The 17,399-nt window shown below is 48.3% G+C and overlaps 2 protein-coding genes across 3 annotated transcripts in view; one reads left to right on the top strand and one right to left on the bottom strand.

Annotated features, from left to right (window-relative positions):
* The window catches only part of trim65 (tripartite motif containing 65), a 33,131-nt gene extending 30,467 nt beyond the window's left edge, over nucleotides 1–2,664 (top strand). For both annotated transcript variants that reach the window (XM_084323968.1, XM_084323967.1), the window contains 2 exons: nucleotides 435–652; nucleotides 2,206–2,664. In XM_084323968.1, coding sequence (XP_084180094.1) covers nucleotides 435–652; nucleotides 2,206–2,514 — 527 coding nt within the window. In that variant the 3' untranslated portion in view covers nucleotides 2,515–2,664. The remainder of the gene's footprint in view (nucleotides 1–434; nucleotides 653–2,205) is intronic.
* A 5,671-nt stretch (nucleotides 2,665–8,335) lies between these two features.
* The window catches only part of wbp2 (WW domain binding protein 2), a 55,777-nt gene continuing 46,713 nt past the window's right edge, over nucleotides 8,336–17,399 (bottom strand). Inside the window, exons 6-8 of the mRNA XM_084322466.1 lie at nucleotides 15,330–15,452; nucleotides 12,824–12,903; nucleotides 8,336–10,687 (exon numbers count right to left, since the gene is read on the bottom strand). Coding sequence (XP_084178592.1) covers nucleotides 10,640–10,687; nucleotides 12,824–12,903; nucleotides 15,330–15,452 — 251 coding nt within the window. The 3' untranslated portion in view covers nucleotides 8,336–10,639. The remainder of the gene's footprint in view (nucleotides 10,688–12,823; nucleotides 12,904–15,329; nucleotides 15,453–17,399) is intronic.

Here is a 17,399-nt window from a genome sequence, read left to right as displayed (position 1 = left end):
CAACTGGCGGCATGAACTAACGACGTATGGCGTTGGTGGCATCCAAAGTGTTAATGACAGAAATCTATTACAAATGTTCCCGGGAGGTTTTAATATGAATTCTCTATAAGTCTATAATTATGCTGATGTTATGCTAATTGTACGCCTGTGTCTATGTTGAGTCTACATCACTGCTGTGAAGCACTTTGAGCTGCAATTATTGCATGAAAGGTACAAATAAATAAAGTGTATTATTATTATTATTATTATTATTATTATTATTATTACATCAATATCTACTTTAGATTTGGACTGTTATGGGTAGGTCTGTGAGCCATATTGGATATTATTGATCCATACTTGTCGATTTGACGTGGATTCCTATTCCTCTGCCACTCCAGAGGCACCACCCCCCCGAGGGTCAACCCCCTCTACTCACCCTCTTCTCCTTACAGACAGATGCGCCCTGACCTTTGACCCCCGCACGGCCAACGGCCACCTGCTCCTGTCCCAGGAGAACCGGCGCGCGGAGCACCTGAGCTCCGGGCCGCGCCCCGTCCCCGCCCACGAGGCGCGCTTCGACCACACCTGGCAGGTGCTCTGCTTCCAGGGCTTCACCCACGGACAGCACTACTGGGAGCTGGAGGTGTCCAAGCCATGGGCCTACCTCGGGGTGAGCATGGGAACTGTAGTTCAGTAGAGAGAGGAGCCATGGGCCTACCTCGGGGTGAGCATGGGAACTGTAGTTCAGTAGAGAGAGGAGCCATGGGCCTACCTCGGGGTGAGCATGGGAACTGTAGTTCAGTAGAGAGAGGAGCCATGGGCCTACCTCGGGGTGAGCATGGGAACTGTAGTTCAGTAGAGCCATGGGCCTACCTCGGGGTGAGCATGGGAACTGTAGTTCAGTAGAGAGAGGACAAGTCACAACTGTAGTTCAGTGGAGAGGACAAGTCACAACTGTAGTTCAGTGGAGAGGACAAGTCACAACTGTAGTTCAGTAGAGCCATGGGCCTACCTCGGGGTGAGCATGGGAACTGTAGTTCAGTAGAGAGAGGACAAGTCACAACTGTAGTTCAGTGGAGAGGACAAGTCACAACTGTAGTTCAGTGGAGAGGACAAGTCACAACTGTAGTTCAGTAGAGCCATGGGCCTACCTCGGGGTGAGCATGGGAACTGTAGTTCAGTAGAGAGAGGACAAGTCACAACTGTAGTTCAGTGGAGAGGACAAGTCACAACTGTAGTTCAGTGGAGAGGACAAGTCACAACTGTAGTTCAGTAGAGCCATGGGCCTACCTCGGGGTGAGCATGGGAACTGTAGTTCAGTAGAGCCATGGGCCTACCTCGGGGTGAGCATGGGAACTGTAGTTCAGTAGAGCCATGGGCCTACCTCGGGGTGAGCATGGGAACTGTAGTTCAGTAGAGCCATGGGCCTACCTCGGGGTGAGCATGGGAACTGTAGTTCAGTAGAGCCATGGGCCTACCTCGGGGTGAGCATGGGAACTGTAGTTCAGTAGAGCCATGGGCCTACCTTGGGGTGAGCATGGGAACTGTAGTTCAGTAGAGCCATGGGCCTACCTTGGGGTGAGCATACAATTTATTATTTGAACGGCTTAAAGGAAAACTCCAACATTTTGGGAAATTAGCTTATTTAACATCTTCCCTGGAGTTAGACAAGAAGATACATACCTTTTTTGTCTCTGTGCGTGCATTTAGCTTTGGGAACAGTCGCTCCGTTAGCATAGCTTAGCTTCATCACTGGAAGTGAGGGAGGACAGTAGCCTGACGTTCCCTACAGGTTTGTTGATATTCTCATTCCTTCAAAGGATCCGAACCGATTGAAGTTTATGGATACCATGACTTAAAATCCTCTTACCTTGACGATTACAAGCCTCCCCAATTTAGAAAACAGTAATCCAATGGCTGGTATTGATAATATAATACTAACTACTGCACGTAGCTAACCGGAGCTAACACAGAACAGGATGGTAAAGCAAATATAATGACTTCCTTTCTGGGGTTTTCAAAATAAAAGTGCAACGTTTATAGCAGCGGAAAACGTTTATTTTGTACATTATCTAACGTTAACACGAACCTAAACTAACTTTCACCACCGCCGCCCCCTACAGGTGACCTACAGGTAACCCTAACCCACCACACCGCCCCCTACAGGTGACCTACGAGGCGATCCCTAACCCTAAACCTAACCCACCACATCGCCCCCTACAGGTGACCTACGAGGCGATCCCCAGGAAGGAGCGGGGCAAGCGCTGCATGGTGGGCATGAACGACCTGTCCTGGAGCCTGCAGCTGGACGACCGGCAGCTCAGCGCCTGGCACAGCGGGCGCAAGGAGACGCTGCCCGGCCCCTCGCGGCACACGCGCATCGGCATGCTGCTGGACTACGAGGCGGGCACGCTCACCTACTACGGGGACGGGCAGACGCGCCTGCACGCCTTCTACTGCGCCTTCACCCAGGAGCTGTTCCCCGCCTGCTGGATCGGAGAGGGCGTCAGCATCACCCTGTGCTCCACATGACACTCCCGGTGCCACTCCCCCCCCCGCTCCCCCCGGGCAGCGTGTCGACGTGTCCTTGAGCAAGGCACTTTTAACCCCTAGCTGCTCCCGATGGGCAGGGCGGCACCTCGCGTGGTCGGTGTGTGAGCGTGTGAGTGAACGGGTGAAAATGTGAGGAACTAAATGTAAAGCACTTTGGATAAAAGCTGCTATATATGAAACACACCGTTTACCTGTTGTGACTGGGGGGGGTCAAGAGAAGAGGGCGGGGCTTGAGACGGGTCGATTGTTACGTCCATAGATATGTGTATAAACACGAGACGACTGGCCCACGGAGAGCGACGGTGCCACACGGCGGCCATCTTGCGTGGGTGGAGCACACCCCCCACTCTATAACGGGTCATAAACCAAACCGGTTTGTAAATCCGTCAAGATGGCAGCGAGTTAAAGAGTCTTTTTGTTTGTGCAGATCGTCACCTTAAAGCAGTAGTCCACTGAAACAAGATGGCCGCCGGAAACTCCGCCGTGAGCCATCTAGTGTTTATATATATATTAGTGCTGTCAATAGATATAAACACATTAACTAATTAATCTCACAATTTTCTGTAATTAATCTAGATTTAAAAAAAAATAATCGCATTTTTCTACTTAAGACCGAAGCTTGTAACAGATATTTACCTGAGTAAAATCATGGAATTAATGTAAAATCGACACAAAGAAAGTATATTTAGATTCAAAGACTATTTTAATGGCTTTCTTTGAATACAGTGTCTCTCCTGTGAAATACAAATGTTCAACAAAACCATCAACATTGACTCGGCTTTAAAGACCTCTCTCTTATATCCGCGGCGCTAACAGAAATAAAAACAACCCAGGCCTATGTGTTAAAGTGCAGATTGGCTTAGAGGACGATAAGTAAGGGATAATGTATTGTAAGGGAGGTCATTGTCGCAAAATAATTGACCGACAGAGTTTAGAATACAGAGGCGCCTCGCCGAGGTGTTTTAAAAGTCAGTGAAGGTCAATTATTTTGCGACAACGACCGAGTATAGCTATACATTATCCCGCTTATTACATGGCTAACTTACTAACTATATACCTAATTCATTTTACACCATCGACAAGACGAGATCAAATGCAGACGCAGTTCTGTTCTGTCGCTCCGCCCTGTCATCGCCAGCAGGTGTGTCTGATTGCACTGATGTCAGTGGGCTTGATTGTTCCAGCTGCGAACAGCGGCCATTATTGCTCGGCAGAGGACCGTTATCGAGTAATAACGGACCTCTGCCGAGCGCTATTGACCAATCACAATCAAGCATTTCGGTGAATGTTAAAACGCCATGTAATAATGTCTTGTATTAACTACCAGTCATATAAATCATATTAACAAGAAAAATGTGTTCCATCTTCATGTCAGATGATTTTCAAAAAGGTGCACGAGTCGGTGCAAAAAAAGAACAAGCAAATTATACTGCTGAAAGTTCAGAACGTTGAAAAATTGTCACTCCATAGATTAATCTAGATGAATTTTTTTAACGCTTTAAATAATTAAAATGTATCTCAAGTTAAAGCATTAACTTTGACAGCCCTAATATATATATATGGTTCCGTCACCCTTCTAATCATAGCTCCTCCGCCTAACATGTTAGGATTAGAAAGATAACTACAGGGCTCAGTGTGTGTGTTTAGGGGCCCCCTCCCTGTGTGTTTAGGGGCCCCCTCCCTGTCCCCTCTGTGTGTTTAGGGGCCCCCTCCCTGTCCCCTGTGTGTTTAGGGGCCCCCTCCCTGTAGGGCTGTACCGAATAGTTTGAAGCTTCGAAGCTTTGTTCATAATGTTGACATTCAAATTCTAAATCAACATTTGAATCTTTTATTTTATTTTTTATTTTTTATTATTGGTCTTTTTCCCCCTCCATTTTTCCTCAGATTTTCTCCCATCCCAATGTTAGTCGTATGCCAATTCCCAGTCCCTTCCTGGTCGCTGCGCACTTACCCCCCACAGTCAGATCATCTGGGAGAGTGGAGGCTATCACATGCTTCCTCCGACACACGTCCAGCCAATCACCGCTTCTTTTCACCTGGCAGCGCGGACTCTCACTGAGAGGGCGTAGCGTGTGGGAGGACCACACTACCCCCCTTAGATCCTATCCGCGCTGAGCAGGCGCCCCGACCGAACTGTAGGAGTCGCTGTTTACAACGACCCGGACCCACCCCGCCAGCTTCTCCCACCCTCTAATACAGCCAATTGTATTAGTGTGAACGGCCAGCCAAGCTGGTGACAACCCCGGAGCTGTGAGCTGGACTCGAACAGGCGAATCCAGCTCACAGCTCCGGGGTTGGTGACGAACGCAATCTCCGCTCGGCCACCTAACCGCTGAATCTTTTATTTGTAATAAAATATATATATTTTTTTTTTATATATTTTTTTATGTGTATTCATTGTTTAAACCAATGGGGGTTTTCTTCACAGTTGCAGATAAAGATTAGGCTACACTAATATTATAGTATTATGACTCATGTCATAAAACATTTATCATAAATGATGATGTAGCCTCCTGTCTGCATCCGCTCGCCGCTCTGCGCTCCATCAAGACGTCACCATCACTTTCGTGCCAACCGTGCCCTGATTGGATTATTTATGTTGATGAAACTGATAGTTATATTCATTAAAGATAGTTGATTAAAAAAAATAAATAAGACTAATTTAATCAGATTAATCACTTAATTCAAATTGAGGATTTAGTTTGATATATTTTTTTTTTTTTTTTTTATTTAACGTTTTTTGATTAGGTCATAAAATATGATGACAGACATTCGAAGCTTCGTTCGAATACTTCAATAGAAGCTTCGAATGTTAAAAGATGACCTTCGGTACAGCCCTAGTTCAGGGCCCCCCGTCCCTTCGGTACAGCCCTAGTTCAGGGCCCCCCGTCCCTTCGGTACAGCCCTAGTTCAGGGGCCCCGTCCCTTCGGTACAGCCCTAGGTCAGGGGCCCCCCGTCCCTTCGGTACAGCCCTAGTTCAGGGCCCCCCCGTCCCTTCGGTACAGCCCTAGTTCAGGGGCCCCCCGTCCCTTCGGTACAGCCCTAGTTCAGGGCCCCCCGTCCCTTCGGTACAGCCCTAGTTCAGGGGCCCCCCGTCCCTTCGGTACAGCCCTAGTTCAGGGGCCCCGTCCCTTCGGTACAGCCCTAGTTCAGGGGCCCCCCGTCCCTTCGGTACAGCCCTAGTTCAGGGGCCCCGTCCCTTCGGTACAGCCCTAGGTCAGGGGCCCCCCGTCCCTTCGGTACAGCCCTAGTTCAGGGGCCCCGTCCCTTCGGTACAGCCCTAGTTCAGGGCCCCCCCGTCCCTTCGGTACAGCCCTAGTTCAGGGGCCCCGTCCCTTCGGTACAGCCCTAGTTCAGGGGCCCCCCGTCCCTTCGGTACAGCCCTAGTTCAGGGCCCCCCGTCCCTTCGGTACAGCCCTAGTTCAGGGGCCCCCCGTCCCTTCGGTACAGCCCTAGTTCAGGGGCCCCGTCCCTTCGGTACAGCCCTAGTTCAGGGGCCCCCCCCTAGTTCAGGGGCCCCGTCCCTTCGGTACAGCCCTAGGTCAGGGGCCCCCGTCCCTTCGGTACAGCCCTAGTTCAGGGGCCCCGTCCCTTCGGTACAGCCCTAGTTCAGGGGCCCCCCGTCCCTTCGGTACAGCCCTAGTTCAGGGGCCCCCCGTCCCCTTGGCCAGTAGTTCACCGTTACCATCTGACCCATTAAAGATCGATCACAACTTCTGGCCGTGAGCGGCTTCAAAAGGGAACGAAGGCTTAGTTCAAGTCCAGCAACTACTGTTCCCAGATGTTATTCATGGCATGAACGTCCATTTTTAACTGGTTCAGATGTGTTTTTTCCTTCTTTTTTTCAAATAAGGAAAGAGGGTATGATCCAGGTGTTCGGCCTGCTCAGTATTTATTCTGAGTGTTCCTCTCCGACATGTCAATAAATACTCTTGAACGCCGATTACTGAGCAGCAAGAGGGCCAACTAGCTCAAATCATGAATCTATACATTCAAAACTACAGAACTGGACAACACAAAATATTCTCAAGGCTCATTAAAAGTCTGTAAGTGAAGCCGACATCAAAAGGTTTCTTGCAAATCTGACTCACAGACCAAAAATATATATATTTTTAAAGTCCCCCATCTCGCTTCATCACCTCCTGGTCACCAGCAGGTGGAGCACATGAACACAGCGGTGCACGACCCCCTGGTCACCAGCAGGTGGAGCACATGAGCACAGCGGTGCACGACCCCCTGGTCACCAGCAGGTGGAGCACATGAGCACAGCGGTGCACGACCCCCTGGTCACCAGCAGGTGGAGCACATGAGCACAGCGGTGCACGACCCCCTGGTCACCAGCAGGTGGAGCACATGAACACAGCGGTGCACGACCCCCTGGTCACCAGCAGGTGGAGCACACGACCCCCTGGTGCTTTCAGCGCTGGGCTGCAGCAGACACCAGTCACCCCCCCCCCCCCCCCCCCGCCCCGAGCTCTCCTAGACCCCTGGCCCCCCCCGCCCCGAGCTCTCCTAGACCCCTGGCCCCCCCCGCCCCGAGCTCTCCTAGACCCCCAGTGAGGCTGTGTGTGTGAGTGGGGGCCCCGCCCTGTGTGAGTGGGGGCCCTGCCCTGTGTGAGTGGGGGCCCCGCCCTGTGTGAGTGGGGGCCCCGCCCTGTGTGAGTGGGGGCCCTGCCCTGTGTGAGTGGGGGCCCCGCCCTGTGTGAGTGAGTGGGGGCCCCGCCCTGTGTGAGTGAGTGGGGGCCCCGCCCTGTGTGTGTGAGTGGGGGCCCCGCCCTGTGTGTGTGAGAGTGGATTGCCACTGAGACGAGTGCATCGTTGAAAAAGGGAGCGCTCCTCATAACCTGGGAACTGAACAGGAAGCACTAAACATTAGAACTACAATCCTGACCCCCCCCCCCCCCCCCCCCCCCCCCCCCCCCCCCCCCGGACAGTGGCGATGGGGAACGTGTTTTGAATCTGCTGCACTACATGGAACATCTCTTATTTTTTTCCAATGACCTTTGTTTTGGACTCGACCACGAAGCACAGCTGTGACCCTGAGGCGTCGGGGGGGTGACCGTCAGGCTCAGGATGATGACCTCACAAGTCCTCGGGGTGACCGTCAGGCTCAGGACGATGACCTCACAAGTCCTCGGGGTGACCGTCAGGCTCAGGACGATGACCTCACAAGTCCTCGGGGTGACCGTCAGGCTCAGGACGATGACCTCACAAGTCCTCGGGGTGACCGTCAGGCTCAGGACGATGACCTCACAAGTCCTCGGGGTGACCGTCAGGCTCAGGACGATGACCTCACAAGTCCTCGGGGTGACCGTCAGGCTCAGGACGATGACCTCACAAGTCCTCGGGGTGACCGTCAGGCTCAGGACGATGACCTCACAAGTCCTCGGGATAAATAAACTGTGGTGGATTTGCACAAGCTCTCTTCTTCTGGAAGCACAAGCGAGGACCGCCGAGTGGGGGGGCGAGGACCACCGAGTGGGGGGGCGAGGACTGGGGGCACGGTGACGTCTGGCCGGAAGCCCCGCCCACTTCGGAGTAGACGTCGGCACGCCACGCCATGTTGAAACTGGACACGGTATTAAGAAAATTAATAAAAAAAACATGGGTGTGAGAGAGAGACGAGTGACTTACATTTTGTCATAAGTTACTGCAGAAATAACATGAGAGTCGAGTCACAATTCACATGAATCAAGATCCGTTTAATAAAATCCAATGCATACATGTATTACTTACAGTGGTGCAACCATGCTTTTTGTTTCGTTTTTGTCCAGATGTCCCCCCCCCCCCCTCCCCCAATCAAAATAAACTACTCAATAAATTAGTTTTCAAATAAATAGAGAGCTTTATTAATATACACACAGCCATGACGGAGCAAAGAAGGGCCCCAATGCATAGCATTCTGAAAGTGCAAAGAATCAGCCGTCTGCCTTGTGCCACTGATACGTGATTATAGGTTAGTTGTTGCAACAGAGAGGCTCGTCGTACCAAGGCGCTCCGATGAGACTTAGAGATGGAGCTCGGGGAAGCGGTTAAGTAGTACATCGCCATCGTGAGACGTAGAGAGAAGAGAGTCGTCTTTACAAGCCAGTGTTGTTTTTTGTTTGTTTTGTTTTAGTTTTTTGTTAAACGGGTGAAATACGCAGCGGAGCACAGTGTTGTGGGTGGAGGGCGAGTGAGCGTCTGACCCCCGACCCCGGTTTGACCCCAGTGACTCCCCGACCCCGGTTTGACCCCAGCGACCCCCCGACACCGGTTTGACCCCAGCGACCCCCGACCCCGGTTTGACCCCAGCGGGGCCCCTGCAGTGCTGCCAACGAGGTTGTCGCTGTGATTGGCTGAGACGCGTCTCGCTCTGGTCTCCCTCTCTCTCTACTGTGCCATCAGACCGTTAGCTAGAGGCTGACGCTCTGCCAGCCGGGCCTTATGGTCGCCAACGTCTTCTGGGAAATCTGTGTGATATAATCTGACGGAACGTTTGTTCAAATAGTTAGCTAACCCAGTCTGGACCATTAACCCTTTCACTAGCACACTATAGAAGGTTAACCCTTTCACGACGACCACACTACAGACGGTTACCGTTAACCTTCTGTGGTGTGGTAGTGAAGGGGTTAACCTGTAGTGTGGTAGTGAAGGGGTTAACCTTCTGTAGTGGTAGGGAAAGCGTCAACCCTTTGTAGTGTGGCGGTGAAAGGGTTAATAGATTCGACTGAAACCCATCCAGGAAATATAATTAACTAATTCGAGGTCAGTTTGATGGAACAGTGGAGCGAGGGAGGCGATGGAGAACGTCTCAGCCAATCACAGCGCGACACGGGAGGAGCGGGGGGGGGGGGGGGGCGGGGCTAAACCCGAGCCGTCTGACCACGTGTTGTGGAATGTTCAGAAGAGTGACAAACAGGACGTGACATCACTGGGCGACTGCTCTGCACGAGAGAGAGACCCACACAGGGTTAATATAATCCCTCCCCAGGCCACGCCCCCCCACACTCTCTCAGTCTAATCCAGGATCAGGGAGTCACTACTGGGGGGCCGGACCGTCCGTCCTAATCTCTCTGTGGTCCCTTTGTCCAGCAGACACGTCGACCCGCTGACCAGAGCGCCGGTCAGCTCGGGTTTAGAAAAGTATCTCATTATATAGGTTAGTCTTACTGAGAAAATATCATCTTTCTTTTCATTTTTTTTAGTTTTGACATATTAAAAGCCTGTACACACACACACACAAAATAAATTATAGAAAAATAAAACGCTGCGTCCAGCTTGCCCCTCGACGGGTGAGCAGCAGGGATTACTTCAGATCCCCCCTGAAGAAGGTCAACAGTAGGAGGTGAGCTTCACGCCACAGACCAGGTCTGTACTGGTGGTCAGTACTGGTGGTCTGTACTGGTGGTCTGTACTGGTGGTCTGTACTGGTGGTCAGTACTGGTGGTCAGTACTGGTGGTCTGTACTGGTGGTCTGTACTGGTGGTCTGGGGCGGCGGCTCCCGTTCTGCTGCAGCCGACACACAAGGCAGCACAATGCTAAAAAACATCCAGTTACTCAGGCTACAAAATTTCCAGTCAGCCCCCCCCCCCCCCCAAATATTCTGACAACTTTGGCCCAAAACTACAATCATATCATCCCTTTTTGAAAGAGCTTGCTAAATAAATTAACGCTGCTTTAATTCGATGCCGGCGTGCCAACACCGAGGAGCGGAGCGGAGCTGGGGCTTAAAGTAGCCCATTACATTATGAATCGTTAATAAAAGGGAATGTGAGAGAGAGCGGGAGGTGGAAATCGACAAAGAATGGAAGTCCCAGCAGGGACAAGGGGCTTGAACGAGGAGGAGAGAAGAGGGGGGGGGGGGGGGGGGGTAAAAGAAATGAAGGAGACGCTAGCCTTCCTGGCTAACAGTCAGGGAAGAGGAGGAGAGGAGAAACCAGTTGGGATGCAGGAGAGGGGGAGGATGAGAGGGGGAGGGAGGAGAGGAGAAACCAGTTGGGATGCAGGAGAGGGGGAGGATGAGAGGGGGAGGGAGGAGAGGAGAAACCAGTTGGGATGCAGGAGAGGGGGAGGATGAGAGGGGGAGGGAGGAGGGGGAGAAGATCTCTTGGGGTAGATCCCTATTGGTTCTTCTTGTCCTCGGGGGGAGAGTACGGAGGAGGCTGATCCTAGGAGAGAGAGAGAGAGAACACATTCAGAGTCTCTGCAGGATTCAACAAGTTCCATTTAACACCTTTTTAACCCTTTGTAGTGTGGTAGTGAAAGTGTTAACCTGCTGTGGCATGGTAGTGAAAGGGTTAACATTCTGTAGCGTGGTAGTGAAAGGGTTAACCTGCTGTAGTGAAATGGTTAACCTTCTGTGGTGTGGTAGTGAAAGGGTTAACCTTCTGTAGCGTGGTAGTGAAAGTGTTAACCGTCTGTAGCGTGGTAGTGAAAGGGTTAACATTCTGTAGTGTGGTAGTGAAATGGTTAACCTTCTGTGGCGTGGTAGTGAAAGTGTTAACCTTCTGTAGTGTGGTAGTGAAAGGGTTAACCTTCTGTAGTGTGGTAGTGAAAGGGTTAACCTTCTGTAGCATGGTAGTGAAAGGGTTAACCTTCTGTAGCATGGTAGTGAAAGGGTTAACCTTATGCAGGCATTAAAGCGTTCCGTCTTGAGACGGATTTCCGTCAATTTGAGTCGACTATGAAAGGAAGAAATATTGGAAAAAGATAATAATTTTTTTTTTAATCATCACATTTGGGCTGTGGGGGGTGCTTAATGTCTGAAGGAGTCGACTGAAGGCTTCTTGTCCTCTGTGGGGGGTGCTTAATGTCTGAAGGAGTCGACTGAAGGCTTCTTGTCCTCTGTGGGGGGTGCTTAATGTCTGAAGGGGTCGACTGAAGGCTTCTTGTCCTCTGCAAAAGCATGCAATTGGTCCACTGATGGATACATCTAGATATGTGTCTAGTCTAGTGTGTTCATTAGATGGTGAAATCCTCTTTCAGTGCCTCTGTGCCTGTTTTCGTGGGCAGTTAGCCTCTGGTGTGCGTGCCATTAGCGTTAGCCACGCTTCTAGGCCTCTTTTCTTTTGGAAAGAATAGTTAAAAAAAATATATAATATTTTATTTTAATTCTTTTTTGCATTCGACTAAGAGGTTGGCAGTCGACTACGACTCCTGTCGATCGATTAGTCGACTAATAGGGGTCAGCCCTAGCAAATATACAGTACTGTTACCCATAGATCCTAACAGAGAATATATACATAATGATGGGGAGGAGACTGTACATTAGGAGACTGTACACAAAGTGACGTCAGACAACACCTCCCTATTTAGGAGCAAATTGTTTGCATGATTAAAAACGATGGTTCAAACATTCGTTCGAAAAACCCTTGCGAATGTTCGAATCCCAAAAACAGGCTTGGGGACGGCTCTAACTGGAGCTGAGCTGAATGTGTTAAAATAGACATAGAAAAGTGTAATACAATGTTATTTTTTACAATAATTTACATAACATCTTAAGAAATTACTAATGTGTATGGGAACTGACAAAAAAGGTAATGGTAAAGGTAACGCTTAGAATTTATTATTGCAACGGCAAAAGGCACGGCGAAAATCTTTGGGTGCACCTAAATTATGTGCTGGTGCACCTAGTGAAAAAGTTAGGCACACTGGTGCAACCAATGTAAAAAGTTAGTCTGGAGCCTGAAATTTGAACTATACAATAATACTGAATTTGAACTATACACAATACATAATTTGAACTATACACAATACTGAATTTGAACTATACACAATACTGAATTTGAACTATACACAATACATAATTTGAACTACCGGTATACACAATACTGAAAAGTTACAGTATGTCAGTCAACCCATGCAATCAGTTTCATTTAATGAATTGAAAACAGCATTGATATTACGTAAAAGCAAACTGGCAATAGAAAAGATGTTCAAAATGATCTAGTTTTCCTTAAAACGCTAACGCTATTAAATGTGGAGGTTAAAATAAGAATATGACTTGGCTTGAAAAAAAGTTCAACCAGGAGATTTTTTTTTGCTTTAATCCCTGTTTATGTAGTGTGGTAGTGAAAGGGTTAACCTTCTGTAGTGTGGTAGTGAAAGGTTAACCTTCTGAAGTGTGGTAGTGAAAGGGTTAACCTTCTGTAGTGTGGTAGTGAAAGGTTAACCTTCTGAAGTGTGGTAGTGAAAGGGTTAACCTTCTGTAGTGTGGTAGTGAAAGGTTAACCTTCTGTAGTGTGGTAGTGAAAGGGTTAACCTTCTGTAGTGTGGTAAGGAGGGTGGGTGACGTGGAGGCGTACCTGTGGTAGGTAGACATGGTGGGGAGGAGGGAGGGTGGCACAGGTGGCGCTAGCTGCAGCCTCGGCCGCTTTAGCCTCCGCTAAGAAGAGAGAGAGATTCAGATTCCTTTAATGAGCCATATGTGTAAACACATTGGTAATTGTTACGGCAATTACAGTATATATGCATTTTTACATAATCTTTTTTCCACATAAACAGCAACAGACACAGGACAAAGACAGTGCAGTGAAGGATTAATTATTTGAATAAATATATATATATATATATATATATATATATATATATATATATATATATACAAAGTGTAAAGTAAAGTGCAGAGTTCCAGTGCAGTGTCAACAAATCACACACCACGTGAGAGGAAGGTAAAGTCACGTGAGAGGAGGGTAAAGTCACGTGAGAGGAGGGTAAAGTCACATGAGAGGAGGGTAAAGTCACGTGAGAGGAGGGTAAAGTCACGTGAGAGGAGGGTAAAGTCACGTGAGAGGAGGGTAAAGTCACGTGAGAGGAGGGTAAAGTCACATGAGAGGAGGGTAAAGTCACGTGAGAGGAGGGTAAAGTCACGTGAGAGGAGGGTAAAGTCACGTGAGAGGAGGGTAAATGCCCTCTCTCTCTCTCTCGCTGAAAACAACACCTTTGCAAGTCGCCAAATAAAAGAGAACACATCTGAACTCACAGGAGATGGCGAAACAGAACCAGTGCACTTAATACCAGAAATCTTCAGAAATCTTTTAAATAATCAAGATATAATAAAAATTATATATTTCTTAACACTTTGAGTGGCAACGACGAGAAATCTCGTTATTTAATCGGTATTGCTTTTATTAGCGATATTTTTCATCAATCCAGCCTCACGTTATCATTGGGACTGGCTCTGACCTCGAAAAGGGAAAATACCGCCCCCATCGTCTCCCGGATGGTAATGCACCCATTGGATTGGACTCAATGGAAATGCATGGGGGGGGGAAAACCCGGATTCCACATTTGACTTCTCAGGCATGTAACCCGAGACTACTGCATTCATTGGGGACCCTCAGAGCAGCGTGGAATATGTGTTTCGAGGTTGGATTGTTGGATCAATAAACGCGATCGATATTTGGAATGGCGATCAGGAATTGGAATGATCTTTTTGCAGAACATCTGATGTGAGGTAAGGACTTTATTTTACCAGTCTTGGGGTAATCAGATGTTTTTTTCACATATTCCACAACGTGTCCCCTGTGTGTGTATATGACGTTAGCGCTGACCAGGTCATAGATAATCGATTTTTCAGCCCGCTTCTCTAGCGTGCATAAGTACACATACACTATCGATAATCTAGCGTTTATTTGAAAACTATTCATAAATCAGCTGGAAAATGACAACGTGTTGTGTGTATTCCAGTAAATGGCTATATCTTTTTTTTCTTCTAGAAATTTCCAAAAACATCCGTTTTTCAAAACGATATAAAACGGAAATGTACAGATGAAAAAACAATCCGTTTCGTACATGTTGACTGCAAGCAAGTCATTGATTAGCGACGGGCGTATTAGACACATAGCCATAATATAGAATATAGAAATAGCTCCGCGAAAATCATGAAATATCGGAAAATCTGTCCCAAGAGGCTGGCATTCAAGCGATAAATCGTGCTGGCACTCAATGTGTTAATAATATACAAAACATCATGTAGTGATTGGGAAGATATTGACGAGAACTACTGACTGCGACTGGTTATAAGAGACATGATCCAATAGACTTGTATACGAGTCTCCTGAACACGGAGAGACCAGTCGACTGGTTATAAGAGACATGAACCAATAGACTTGTATACGAGTCTCCTGAACACAGAGAGACCAGTCGACTGGTTATAAGAGACATGATCCAATAGACTTGTATACGAGTCTCCTGAACACGGAGAGACCAGTCGACTGGTTATAAGAGACATGATCCAATAGACTTGTATACGAGTCTCCTGAACACGGAGAGACCAGTCGACTGGTTATAAGAGACATGATCCAATAGACTTGTATACGAGTCTCCTGAACACGGAGAGACCAGTCGACTGGTTATAAGAGACATGATCCAATAGACTTGTATACGAGTCTCCTGAACACAGAGAGACCAGTCCCAAGTCGAGCTACAGTCACTTCCACACCCACTCCCCAAACCGCACATCGCCCAGGGGGTCTCTCTGCACAACCCAGAGAAAAGAGACTATAGCTCGGCCGGGAAAGTGCCGATGGACTTGGGGTTGGTGTCTGCGGTGTATAAAGCGGTCTCTTGGATCGTGTCTCCAGCGCCCCCACAGCCGCAGCTACAGCCACCTGCGTCGAGGCAAGGTTCACAGAGAAGGGAGGACACAAACACAGCAACATGTTTTCAACATCAACTCTTGCTTTAGCCATTCTCTCCATTGTACTCCGTGATTCAGAAACGTTACATTAACGCCAACGCCGCTCCTCTGTGACCGTGTTGATAATAACGCACCGTTCACCGGGATAGAGTCAGACTACTACTACTCACCTGCGGACGTGGCGGGCAGGTCGGGGTCGTGCGGGGCCTGCTGGCCCAGGGGGGCGGAGTAGGGGGGCGGGGGCATGTAGGCAGCGGGGCCGTCGAACGCCGGGGGGTTGGGGTAGAAGCCGCCTGCAGGAGGAACACAGGGTTTAGGGTGGATGGTAGCCCCGCCCCCTATAGCCCTATTGGAGCTGTCCATAACCCCGCCCCCCTCCCCCTATAGCCCTATTGGAGATGTCCATAACCCCGCCCCCCCTCCCCCTATAGCCCTATTGGAGCTGTCCATAACCCCGCCCCCTATAGGAGCTGTCCGTCACAAAACCATGTTGGTTCAAAGCAGTGAGTCTCAACCTTTTTGGATCATGTTCCCTAAAAGCAGAGGATGCATATTTGTGACCCCCCCCCCCCCCCCTCTATGAAATATTTGAACATGCTAGTGTATAGAATAATCTTTTACATAATGAAAAATAGGTAATATCTTTCATGTACATAAACACATGTACACACACACACCAGAATCTACCACAACTGGTATATATGGGATATTTGGTAGATATAAGGTTAAATAGGGTATACATTTAAATGAGCTTAGTGCAAATACCTTTCCTAGCAGCAGCAGTACGGAGTAAAGGAACATGCCAGTGTGTGTGTGTTGTGTGTTTGTGTGTGTGGGATGGTGTGTGTGTGTGTTGTGTGTTTGTGTGTGTTTGTGTTGTGTGTGTGTGTGTGTGTGTTAAAAAAAGGTATCTGTACCAAAGATCATGAATATTATGCATCAGTCTCATCTTCTTGCGACCCTCTAAAGAAATTCTCTCACAACCCCCTGGGGAGGTCCCACCCCTCCCAGTCCCGACCCCCCAGTTTGAGAACCACTAGTTCAAAGTGTTCACAGTAGGGGTGGAACTAGGGCTGGGCGATATGGCCAAAAATGATATCGCGATAACGATAACAATCTCATATCACTTGATAAAAAAAAAATCAAATATATAGAAAAGAAAAAACAACAGATGTATGTTTATTTTGCAGCAATTCTTTGTCGTTGCCGCCATCTTTAGTGTTACAGCCCCTCACACTCCAGTTCTCAGGCTCCATCTTTAGTGTTACAGCCCCTCACACTCCAGGTCTCAGGCTGCAGCTGGTTTGAAAGCGAAAGTAAACCGGCTTCTCTGCTGGCTGTGGCTCCAGGGGAGTTGAACAGTTCTGGCTCTGCTAGTTTATTTTCGATCTTTTGGAGCTTTTTTGGTGGACAAACCACCGCACATGTGCACCGTGACTCATGACTGGAGACTAGCTCTGCTAGCACACATAGCCTACTGTGTACAGACGGTTTCAAACTGTATTTTAAATTATAAAGCAAACAAAATAAATGGACAAGAGAAAAATAAATCAATTTGGTCAGTATTGTCATTTGGACAAGCAAAGCCATTACTTTAAGTTGCAGGCAAGAAAGACAAGTCTGTCCACCGTCTCTGGTTTTAAAACTGCCCTGTTGCAGGTCAAAAAAATTCAAATTAAAGCTAACCGTGGAGTCACTTCGCTGTGTTGCATTAGTGGGGAAGGGGGAGTATATTGACGAGGCTTGACAAGAGGTTCAAAGATAACTTCACATTTATTGGCTGTTGGTTTATATTATATCATCAGGTCTTCTCCTTCCAACGCTGTGTGTTACTGTTGACTATTTACTTCCTCGTGTGACGTCACTTCAGATACGGCTACCAGGACACTCAAATAGCAAAAGCGAGTCGAGTCGATTAGGTACTGTTACAAAGGGTCAGATTAAACCGAATATATGTATTTATTGATTGATATATATTGCATAATATTTGTATATCGTTTGATATCCCTTGTGTATTCTTTGTACATATACACGGAATATCCCTTTAACCTACTACAGACCATAATATTTCGTTCTCTTATTGGATGGCGTGCCACCAGCGCCAGTGTCTTACCCCCAGAGTCGAGTTCAAAGCTACCGTCAAGGCTTGTCTCAACATGCCCGGTTTTGCCCAGGACTACGAGACAGAGATGAGGTGGGCACTAGTTTGTTCGCCGTACATATAAATATGGCGCAGGTGA

Source organism: Notolepis coatsorum, assembly GCF_963971535.1.
Source record: "Notolepis coatsorum genome assembly, chromosome: 10".
Lineage (NCBI taxonomy): Eukaryota > Metazoa > Chordata > Actinopteri > Aulopiformes > Paralepididae > Notolepis > Notolepis coatsorum.
This window is presented reverse-complemented; position numbering and strand designations above follow the sequence as displayed.